Source organism: Rana temporaria, chromosome 8 (genome assembly GCF_905171775.1).
Source record: "Rana temporaria chromosome 8, aRanTem1.1, whole genome shotgun sequence".
Classification (NCBI taxonomy): Eukaryota; Metazoa; Chordata; class Amphibia; order Anura; family Ranidae; genus Rana; species Rana temporaria.
The window spans coordinates 5,897,698-5,908,463 of record NC_053496.1 but is presented as its reverse complement, the minus strand read 5'-3'; the positions used below and the strand labels follow the sequence as shown (position 1 = coordinate 5,908,463).

The window sequence follows — 10,766 nt, the reverse complement described above, 5'->3', positions numbered from 1 at the left end:
CCCAAACAAAATTGACGTCCTTTTTTCCCCACAAATAGAGCTTTCTTTTGGTGGTCTTTGATCACCTCTGCGTTTTTTTTTTTTGCGCTGTAAACAAAATTAGAGCGACAATTTTGAAAAAAATGCAATATTTTTTCCTTTTTGCTATAATAAATATCCCCCAAAAACATATATAAAAATATTTTTTTTTCCTCAGTTTAGGCCGATACGTATTCTTCTACCTATTTTTGGTAAAAAAAAAAATTGCAACAAGCGTTTATCGATTGGTTTGCGCAAAATTTATAGCGTTTACAAAATAGGGGATAGTTTTATTGCATTTTTATTATTTTCTTTTATTTTTTTTTACTACTAATGGCGGCGATCAGCGTTTTTTTTTTTTTTTCGTGACTGCGACATTATGGCGGACACTTCGGACAATTTTGACACATTTTTGAGACCATTGTCATTTTCACAGCAAAAAATGCATTTAAATTGCATTCTTTATTGTGAAAATGACAGTTGCCGTTTGGGAGTTAACCACTAGGGGGCGCTGAAGGGGTTATGTTTCACCTAGTGTGTGTTTACAACTGTAGGGGGGTGTGGCTGTAGGTCTGATGTCATCGATTGTGTCTCCCCTATAAAAGGGATCACACGATCGATGCAGCCGCCACAGTGAAGCACGGGGAAGCCGTGTTTACATACGGCTCTCCCCGTTCTTCAGCTCCGGGGAGCGATCGCGAGAGGGCGGCTATAAACGAATAGCCGCGCCCTCATCCCGGATCGCTCCCTGAGGCTTACCGACCGCCGCATGTAGCGGGGGGGGGGGTCCAGATCAGACCCGCGGCAAGGCAGCGACGTGCGGGCATTGTCGACGTATAATTACATGCGGCGGTCGTTAAGCGGTTAATGTCACGTTTTTTGAAACGAGTGTAAACAAGCCCCAAGAGACACGGCAGAAAATAAACCTTGGAACTTTTTAACCCCAAATTTTTATGACTTTTCCTGCAGGCCCGAAAGTAGTTTCCAAAGACATTTCTGTGGAATCCATTGAGGAGGTTTCCAAAATCCTCAAGAGGTCACCGCTGATTTGGGACAACCTACACGCCAACGACTACGACCAGAAGAGGCTGTTCCTGGGCCCTTACAAGGGACGATCCACCGAGCTCATTCCAAGGCTCCGGGGAGTGCTGACCAATCCAAACTGCGAATTTGAGTCGAATTACGTGGCCATTCACACGCTCGCTACGTGGTATAAATCCAACATGAATGGCGTGAGGAAGGATGTCGTAATGGGTAAGTGTGCAGCAGTAAAATATTTTAAATGTGGTTTATTAGGGGGGGGATCAATGTACTGTACACTACGGCATGATTGACAATTAGATTGTAATTGAGCTGGGCGATTTTAAGCACAAAAATATGCGATTAAAAAAAAAAAAAACTCGATTCACGATCATTTTTTTTATTTCTTTTTTTTTTCCATGGACCCTACACCGGTCCTAAATTTTTTTTTTTTTTTTTTTTTTTTCTTTTTTTAGGCAAGGCCGTGGCTTCTGCCTAGTCCGCCGTGATCCTGGGAAAAGCCTGCGGACTAGGCCGAAGCCGCGGCCTCGCCTAAAAAACCCTGCCCGCAGCTTGCCACGATCCTGGGAAAAGGCTGTGTCATGAAGATCCTGCCAAGAACAGGCGCCTCAGACTTTGCGGTTCCCGATCGCGGCTGCAACCGCGCATGCGGGTGTGTGCACACCCCTGTTGAAGCCAGTCGGGTTATTTAAGCCGGCCTCTCACACACCATCCCCGCTGTCTGCTCTACAGCGTTTGTGTATCTGAAACCTGATCTGTGACTTAACCTGTGAAAGACCCCAGCTTACCTGTGACTGTCCCAGCCATCCGCCTGCACCTGATCCTTGGCCTGTTCTGACTTCTGTCTGTACCTCGCTGACCGCCTGATTACCGACCTGGCCTGTCTGACCATCCAGTCTGCTGGACGGTTCCAGTCTGTTCCTAGTTCCAGTCCAGTCTGCTGGACGGTTCCAGTCTGTTCCTAGTTCCAGTCCAGTCTGCTGGACGGTTCCAGTCTGTTCCTAGTTCCAGTCCAGTCTGCTGGACGGTTCCAGTCTGTTCCTAGTTCCTGTCCAGTCTGCTGGACGGTTCCAGTCTGTTCCTAGGTCCAGTCTGCTGGACGGTTCCAGTCTGTTCCTAGTTCCTGTCCAGTCTGCTGGACGGTTCCAGTCTGTTCCAGTCCAGTCCAGTCTGCTGGACGGTTCCAGTCTGTTCCTAGGTCCAGTCTGCTGGACGGTTCCAGTCTGTTCCTAGTTCCAGTCCAGTCCAGTCTGCTGGACGGTTCCAGTCTGTTCCTAGGTCCAGTCTGTTGGACGGTTCCAGTCTGTTCCTAGTTCCAGTCCAGTCTGCTGAACGGTTCCAGTCTGTTCCTAGTTCCAGTCCAGTCTGCTGAACGGTTCCAGTCTGTTCCTAGTTCCAGTCCAAGCTGTTCCAGTCTGCTGTGTTGAGCCTGTTTTGTTCCTGGTTCCGGTCCAGTGATCCAGCTCCTGTCTGCCTAACCTGTCAGCTGCTTCAGCTTCCCAGTTCCTGAACATCCGGATTACCTCTCCCTCTGTTGATCCTGCCAGGCACTCGTGCCACTCCTCACTCCTGCACCTCCTGTTACCAGGGGCCGAGAGTAGGAGCCGTAGGGGAGGCCTCCCTCTGCTATATCAGGCTCACTACCATCAGGTACCACCTGATCGCGGCGAGCTGCGGGCAGGATTTTTCAGGCGAGGCCCCCCGACTTCGGCCTAGTTCGCCGCGATCCTGGGAAAAGGCCTCGGAGTAGGCCGAAGCCTGGGGCCTCGCCTAAAAATCCCTCCTCGCCGCGATCCTGGGGAAAAGACCACGAGCAGGATTTTTCAGGCGAGGTCCCCGGCTTTGGCCTACTCCGCCGCGATCCTTGGAAAAGCCTGCGGACTAGGCCGAAGCCATGACCTCGCCTAAAAAAAACCCAGCTCGCTGCGATCCTGGGCAAAGGCCGCGAGCATATTTACTACGGTCACATGGCAAAAGCTATTACACCGACCTTGTGACCATTCAGGGCCAAGCAGATTTTTTATTTTTTTTTTAACTCAATATTGACCACTTCTCACCCATTTGAAGCCATATGACGTCCTCGGATTAAATTGGTTTTACAGAGATGAAGCCTGCAGCTGCACCATCCCGGTATGAAAATTTTCAGCCGGCGATTCCTTTTTGACCAGAAGTCATTAGAGTGGCTAAACAGCCACTTGATCACTTCTGCGGGTGCATTTTCCGTGGTCTGCCATCCGATTTTCAGAGCCCAGGAACAATGTGACCAATCGGCGGCACTACAGAGAGAGAGAGAGGAACTGTGACGTCATCCCTCCATCTTTGCGACCCCAGAAACGGCCAGAGAAACAGACTATCCAACCGATCTGTGTGTGTGCGATTGCCTGCATTTGGAGTGCAGAGGAGGAATCTGGGGTCTAAAATAGACCCCAGATCTCTCCATAAAGAGAACCTGTCTTGGCCCATGCTTTCACAGGAGATGTTGTTCAACCCTTGTGAAAGCAATAAAGTTGATCAAAAAAAGTTGGTGTAATAAAGTTTTGAATAACATAAATAATAATTTTTCTTTGTTCCTCCCCCTCTTTTCATTTCTCTTCCATGTATTCTCTATTTTTATTTCTTCTCTTACTCCTTGGTAGGGGGAATGGAACATACCAGGATTCGGTGACCCCTGGCAAATCATCATTCGACCCCCGAGGGGGTCCCGACCCCCAGGTTGAGAACCTAAAGCAGGGATATGCAATTGGCGGATCTCCAGCTGTTGCAGAACTACAAGTCCCATGAGGCATAGCAAGACTGACACCCATAAACAAGACACCCAGAGGCATGATGGGACTTGTAGTTTTGCAACAGCTGGAGGTACGCTAATTGCATATCCCTGACCTAAAGGTTCGGGGTTTTTTTTTTTTTTTTTTTTTTTTACTTCTATGCATACCTTACATGTGTGGGACGATCGCAGACGCACGTCGGCACAGGGGCACTTCAAAAAATGTATATATTTTATAATATATTTTTATTGCTCTCACAGGAAAATGTAAACCTCCTTTTGTGACAGGTACTCTTTTATGGAGTGATCTGGACCCCAAATTCCTCCTCTGCCCTTTAAAAGCATCCAAAACACCAAGATCAGTATTTTCAAATGCTTTTTGTTTTTTATATAAATGGCGCTGTTGACGTCCGGGTACACCGGAAGTGATGTCATGTCATCGCTTGGCCATAGCCGAGAGAGGACATCCCCTGCACTCGCTGCTGAAGGTGGGGCGGAGGCAAGAGGACACCCCTCCTCCCCCCCCCCCCCCCCCCCCCCCGTACTCGCTGCTAGAAGGTGAGGCGGTGGCGAGGGGACATCCCCTGCACCCGCTGCTGAAGGGGGGGGTTCCAGAGAGGACATCCGCGTAACAGCTCCTGAAGCTGGGGGGGCAAGAGGACATCCCCCGTACTCGCTGCTAGAAGGTGGGGTGGCGAGAGGACATCCCCTGCACCCGCTGCTGAAGGGGGGGGGGGTGGCCAGAGAGGACATCCACGTATCCGCTCCTGAAGCTGGGGGGGCAAGAGGACATCCCAGTACCCGCCGCTAGAAGGTGGGGGGGGGCGAGAGGACATCCCCCGTACCCGCTGGCTGCTGAAGGTGGGGGGGGGGGGTATGAGAGAGGACATCCACTGTACCCGCCTCTGAAGGGGGGGTGAGAAAGGACATCCCCTCCCGCTGCTGAAGGTAGGGGGGGCAAGAGAGGGCATCCCCTTCCGCTTCTTGTTAAAAGCAATCCAGTGGTTAGTTAGCTGCTAGGATTGCTTTTACAAGAGAGACTGCGGGCTCTAAAAAAAAAAGAAAAGGGTACCTGGGTGATGCCTGCAGCTGCATATCATCCCGGTACAACCACTTGAAAACCAATGACGTACCAGGTACGAGACTGGGGCGGCCATGTTTGGTTGGCTCTACTCTATGGCTGCGGCATCCAGGATGGGTCAGATCATAAATACTGGAGTGTTCAGCATTTTGGGGGCCAATGGAACTGCGATCTTCCTGTATCTGAGGACTGTAAGTTGTGTAAACATAGGAAATGTTCGCCCCCCCAACTGTTGGCACTGACTTTGATTTTTCTTCTTTTGCAGCGGATAGTGAAGACAGCACGGTGTCCATACAGATTAAACTAGAAAACGAAGGCAGCGATGAAGACTTGGAGACGGACGTTCTGTACAGTCCTCAGATGGCTCTGAAATTGGCTCTGATAGACTGGCTGCAGGAGTTCGGAGTTCCTCTTCAGTACAGCAGTATGTTACACACTCCATACCGATCATCACATATACGGTGGTACCTCGGATTACGAGTATAATCTGTTCCAGGAGAATGCTTGTAATCCAAAGTACTTGCATATCAAAGCGAGTTTCTCCATAGAAGTCAATGGAAAACGAAGAGAATTGGTTCTGCATTGACTTCTATGGCATGTAATACCGCATGTGGCCTCGGGAATACTCGGGCATCTCATCTGATATCGGAAAGGTTCTGAAACACTCGGGTATTTCTAAACGGCTCCGAACCGTTCCTAGTGTCAACCGCGCCCCCGCAAAAAATCAGGAGCTACAAAAAAACAGCCACTCATCTGTCCCACATTCCAGCGGTGTGCTCAGGCCAGTTGGTTTCACCCTCTGTCTTCTATCCTCAGCGCTGACATCTTCATCATGGGCACAGCTTGCGGCTACACAGCCAGGTGCCCACTGCGCATGCTTGAGCAGCACTGTGAATGGTGGATGCATTTTTTTTGGGACCTGTCATGTGTCCCAGAAGGTTGAGGGAGGGAGGGGTACTTCCGATCGCCTAGCCACAGAAGACAAACTGGCGGACCTTCCAGCTGTTTCGGAACTACAAGTCCCATGAAGCATCGCAAAGGCTGGCGGTTACAAGCATGACTCCCAGAGGCAGAGACAATGATGGGACTTGTAGTTCTGCAGCAGCTGGAGGGCCATCGTTTTGTTTATCACCCCCGGCGGTTGGAGCGGAAGTGGGAGAAGGCACCTGTCAAAATCAGTTTGTTTTGCACTCCTGTGACCTGTTTACAGCAGGCAGACAGCGGACTGAAGCCCGCTGTTGGCTGACGTCAGTCGGTCCAGGCTCAGGCAGGATCGCGACAGGCGAAATCTGGTCCTGCCCACATTCCTGGACCGACACCCGGCTCAGGGGGCTGCTCTCGCCCCCTCCACAGCCCAGCATTCCGGTGAGCGCGGAGGGGGGCGGAGCCGAGGGCTGCTGACTTGACAGTCTCTGCTCTCGTGGAGCTGTGTCAACCGAGCGTTTCGGTGTTGTTGGATCGCTCGGTTCTCAGTGTTGGATTTGCCGGGGACAGATGCAGCATTGGCAGACCTATGCTACAATCCACCTATAAGTATGAATTAAAAAGATACTACTTTTTAAAGCAGAGTTCCAGTCCCCCAGACATTTTTATTTTTTATTTTTATTTAACAGCTTAAAACCCGGACCTTTAGGCAGCTAAAGGACCCGGTCAGGTTTTGCGATTCGGCACTGCGTCGCTTTAACTGACAATTGCGCGGTCGTGCGACGTGGCTCCCAAACAAAATTGGCGTCCTTTTTTTTTTTCCCACACAGAGCTTTCTTTTGGTGGTATTTGATCACCTCTGCGGTTTTTATTTTTTGCGCTATAAACAAAAATAGAGCGACAATTTAAAAAAAATTCAATATTTTTTACTTTTTGCTATAATAAATTAATAAATATCCCCCAAAAATATATACGATACGTATTCTTCTACATATTTTTGGTAAAAAAATTACGCAATAAGCGTTTATCGGTTGGTTTGTGCAAAATGTATAGCGTTTACAAAATAGGGGATAGTTTTTATTGCATTTTTTTTTTTTTTACTACTAATGGCGGCGATCAGCGTTTTTTGTTTCGTGACTGCGACCTTATTGCGGACTTTTCGGACAATTTTGACACATTTTTGCGACCATTGTCATTTTCACAGCAAAAAATGCATTGTTTACTGTGAAAATGACAATTGCAGTTTGGGTGTTAACCACAAGGGGGCGCTGATGGGGTTATGTGTGACCTCATCTGTGTTTCTAACTGTAGGGGGGTGTGGCTGTAGGTGTGACGTCATCGATTGTGATTCCATATATAAGATCGATGACGGCGCCGAAGTGAAGAACGGGGAAGCTGTGTTTACATACAGCTCTCCCTGTTCTTCAGCTCCGGGGACCGATCGCGGGACTCCAGCGGCGATCGGGTCCGGGAGTCCCGCGGCCACGGAGCTTCGGAGCGGGTCTCGCGCACGCGATCCCACGGCTGGGCTTAAAGGGCAACGTACAGGTACGTTGATGTGCCATTCTGCCGACGTATATCGACGTGAAGGGGTCCTTAAGTGGTTAAGAAGCCCTATAATTGGCTGGTGTTCGATAGCTGCTCTGTCCCGCCCACCCCCGATATCACCGATGAACTCTGACAGATCACTAGGTGATTCGCAAGGAGTCATGGGATACACAACGCCGATATCCCAGGAACCCTTGTGAATCGCCTAGGGACGCTATGGCCTAGGCTGGGAAAAGGAGGAAGTTATGTAGAAATACGGGGGAAAAAAAGGGAATTTACCAGCAAAAAATTCAATAAAAATTGTCCATTGTGAAAATTTTGAGCTAAGGGCATGCAGCGCAGCCAAAGATAAAAAAAAAGGGTGGAGCTCCGCTGTAATGGAAGAGGTTATTTAACAAAAATTGTATTCTTTTTTTCATTTTTAACTGTATAACCATTTTTCAGGCAGACAAGTCGCTCACAGCGGGGCCAAGACCGGCGTCGTCGGAATGGCACCGTTAATATCCTCTCCAGCTCTAAATGTTTCAACCATCGTCACCACCGTTTACCAGCAGCCAATAATGAGCCAGGGAGCGGCGCTGAGCCCCGAGCCACCCATGCTGGCCAAAGAGGAGGAGGAAGAGGAGGAGAAGAAACAGCTGGAGGAGGAGCCCATGGAAATGGTGGAGGAGAAAGTCGAGGACGTCAACAAGAACGTGAACCATATCTTGACGGACATTACCGAGGCGAAAATGTCAGAAGAGTTGAAGCCGATGGACACGGACAGGGAAATCGTAGGGGAAGCCAAGTCCCTGGAATCGTGTATGCAGGACGACGTGTGCGGCGACATCGCCCCCATGCAGACCGACGAGCTGATCAGTAAGGAGCCGTTTATCCCCGGGCCTAATGAGAAGCCTTTGTATACCGCCGAAGCCGTCACCCTGGACGATTTACAATTGCTGGCCGATTTGTTCTTCTTGCCTTATGAACACGGACCAAAGGGTGCTCAGATGTTGAAGGAATTTCAGTGGCTGCGAGCGAACAGCAGCGTGGTGAGCGTCAACTCCGACGACGACGATGCAGATAAAGTAAGTGTCTCTTACAGGATTTACAAACGTTGGAAGTTTAATTTTATTTTATTACTTGAACTGGAGTGATGGGCACCTTGGAAGCTCATTGCTTTAGACCAGGGGTCTCCAAACTTTTTAGCCCGAGGGCCACATTGTAGATTTTACAGATATTCACGGGCCGAAAATATTGGTTATTTATAAATAAATGAAATCGTAGCCTTTCCATATGTCTGTGTTCCCTGTCAGTCTCATTGCACATTATGTCCCCATCAGAGCATTTCTGCACCCAGCGGCAGTGTCCACAGTGATCCTGGGGACACTGCCGATCCGGGCACTCTGCTGGGGACGCTTATTCCGGGCACTCTGCTGGGGACGCTTATTCCGGGCACTCTGCTGGGGACGCTTATTCCGGGCACTCTGCTGGGGACGCTTATTCCGGGCACTCTGCTGGGGACGCTTATTCCGGGCACTCTGCTGGGGACGCTTATTCCGGGCACTCTGCTGGGGACGCTTATTCCGGGCACTCTGCTGGGGACGCTTATTCCGGGCACTCTGCTGGGGACGCTTATTCCGGGCACTCTGCTGGGGACGCTTATTCCGGGCACTCTGCTGGGGACGCTTATTCCGGGCACTCTGCTGGGGACGCTTATTCCGGGCACTCTGCTGGGGACGCTTATTCCGGGCACTTTGCTGGGGACACTGCCGGTTCTGGCACTCTGCTGATTCTGACAGAGTGCCAGGATCAGTGTCCCGAGCAGAGTGTCAGAATCGGCAGTGTCCCCAGCAGAGTCTCCTGTATATGTACATTTGCCTCTTGCCTTGAGCAGCTCTCCTGCACCTCCCGACTCCCTGCGGGCGGGATGCCGGGAGGTGCCGCGCTGATGGCTTCTGTCATCATTGGTTGCTAGGACAGGCATCCCCAGCAGCCAATCCTCAGCGCAGCATGGGAGGGTGTGGGGGGAGCGGCTTTGTTTGCGGGACCTGCCAGTCATACTGACGATCTGCTGCTTTTAAAGGCAGCAGATTGGCAATTAGGGCCGAAACAACTAATCGATTATGAAATTAATCGATTACAATTTTTATAATCAATCGGCCAGTAACATAAGGGAGTTAAAAAAACTAAAATTAGCCCTTTATAGTACAAAAAGAGCAAATAATCACGACTGTTAATATAACTTTCTCTGTCCCACAGTAAAAAAAAAAAAAAAAAAATGAACCCCTTACAGTAGTGATTATTTTATCTTTTTGTACTTATTTTAGTTTTTTTAACCCCCATTATGTTACTAAACTTCTCAGGCCGGGGTCACATCTCTGTGTTTTTTGGTGCTTTTTGCAGAAACACTCTACAGTTCATTTACATGTTTTCCTATGGGACACGTTCACATCCAGGATTTTTTTTCAGCTTCTGCGTATTTGGAAAGGGCGAGGACTTTGTTTTTTTTGCGGCAATTTGTGTTTTGTAATCTGCCCAACAACAAATTGGCCCAAATTTTTTTTTAAATGCTATTTTTTTATTTTTTAAGGCTATTATCCGATTAATCGGCCAACTAATCGATTATGAAAATAATCGTTAGTTGCAGCCCTATTGGCAGTGCTATAAGTGTGGGTGAGCTGCGGGCCACGGGCCTTGTGTTTGACACCTGTGCTTTAGACACTTTACCTTTCCCACTGCCTTTTTAATGTCTGGTAGAAATTGGGGCTTGTTTACATTTTCTTCATAATGTGGCATTAGAAACTCTATTTTTTTTTTTAAAGCGCTCTGATTGCCAATCAAAGCCCCTGTCCCTAAATAAAATGGTGAACACGTTGTGTTTGCGTTGCTTTAAAATGTATCCCCCATGTCGCTTTCTTGGTGCTTCAAAGCATCTCCAAAGCCTCCATGCTCGCACCTGGAGCTTTTGAGAGGCTTTTATTTAGAGTTTGCTTTCTTTTGGAGCTATTGGAGGTATGAGATATCCCAGGATGCACTGAGAATCAGACAAGCGAACCATAAAGACATCAGCAGTTACTTCCAGGTTCATGTGTATATATTCTGGGAGTGTCTGGTGTTGAGCAGCAGAAAGGTGAGCGGAGCAACTAGCAGGCGCCACACATGGTTTGCAACATGGGAACACTATAGCATAGGGTGAGCGAGGACCGGAGAGAGGCTCTTTAACACGGGATCAGCCGTGTCCAGTCGCAGCTGGTCACGATGTAAAAACACTTGCCAGTATCGGCATTCCTTTCCTTCACACTGTCACATCCTGAGGAGAGGAGAAAGTCAGTAACTGGCTAGTGTCAAAGGGAACATCTATACTGATAATCGGTGCCTCCGTATCATTGCCCATCAGTGGCACCTTCT

The 10,766-nt window shown here is 49.0% G+C and overlaps 1 protein-coding gene across 1 annotated transcript in view; it reads left to right on the top strand.

Annotated features, from left to right (window-relative positions):
• OGA (O-GlcNAcase) overlaps positions 1–10,766 on the top strand; it is a 62,805-nt gene that overhangs the window by 28,469 nt on the left and 23,570 nt on the right. The window contains exons 7-9 of the mRNA XM_040361242.1: positions 988–1,272; positions 5,170–5,328; positions 7,821–8,443. Of these exons, the coding sequence (XP_040217176.1) occupies positions 988–1,272; positions 5,170–5,328; positions 7,821–8,443 (1,067 nt within the window). The remainder of the gene's footprint in view (positions 1–987; positions 1,273–5,169; positions 5,329–7,820; positions 8,444–10,766) is intronic.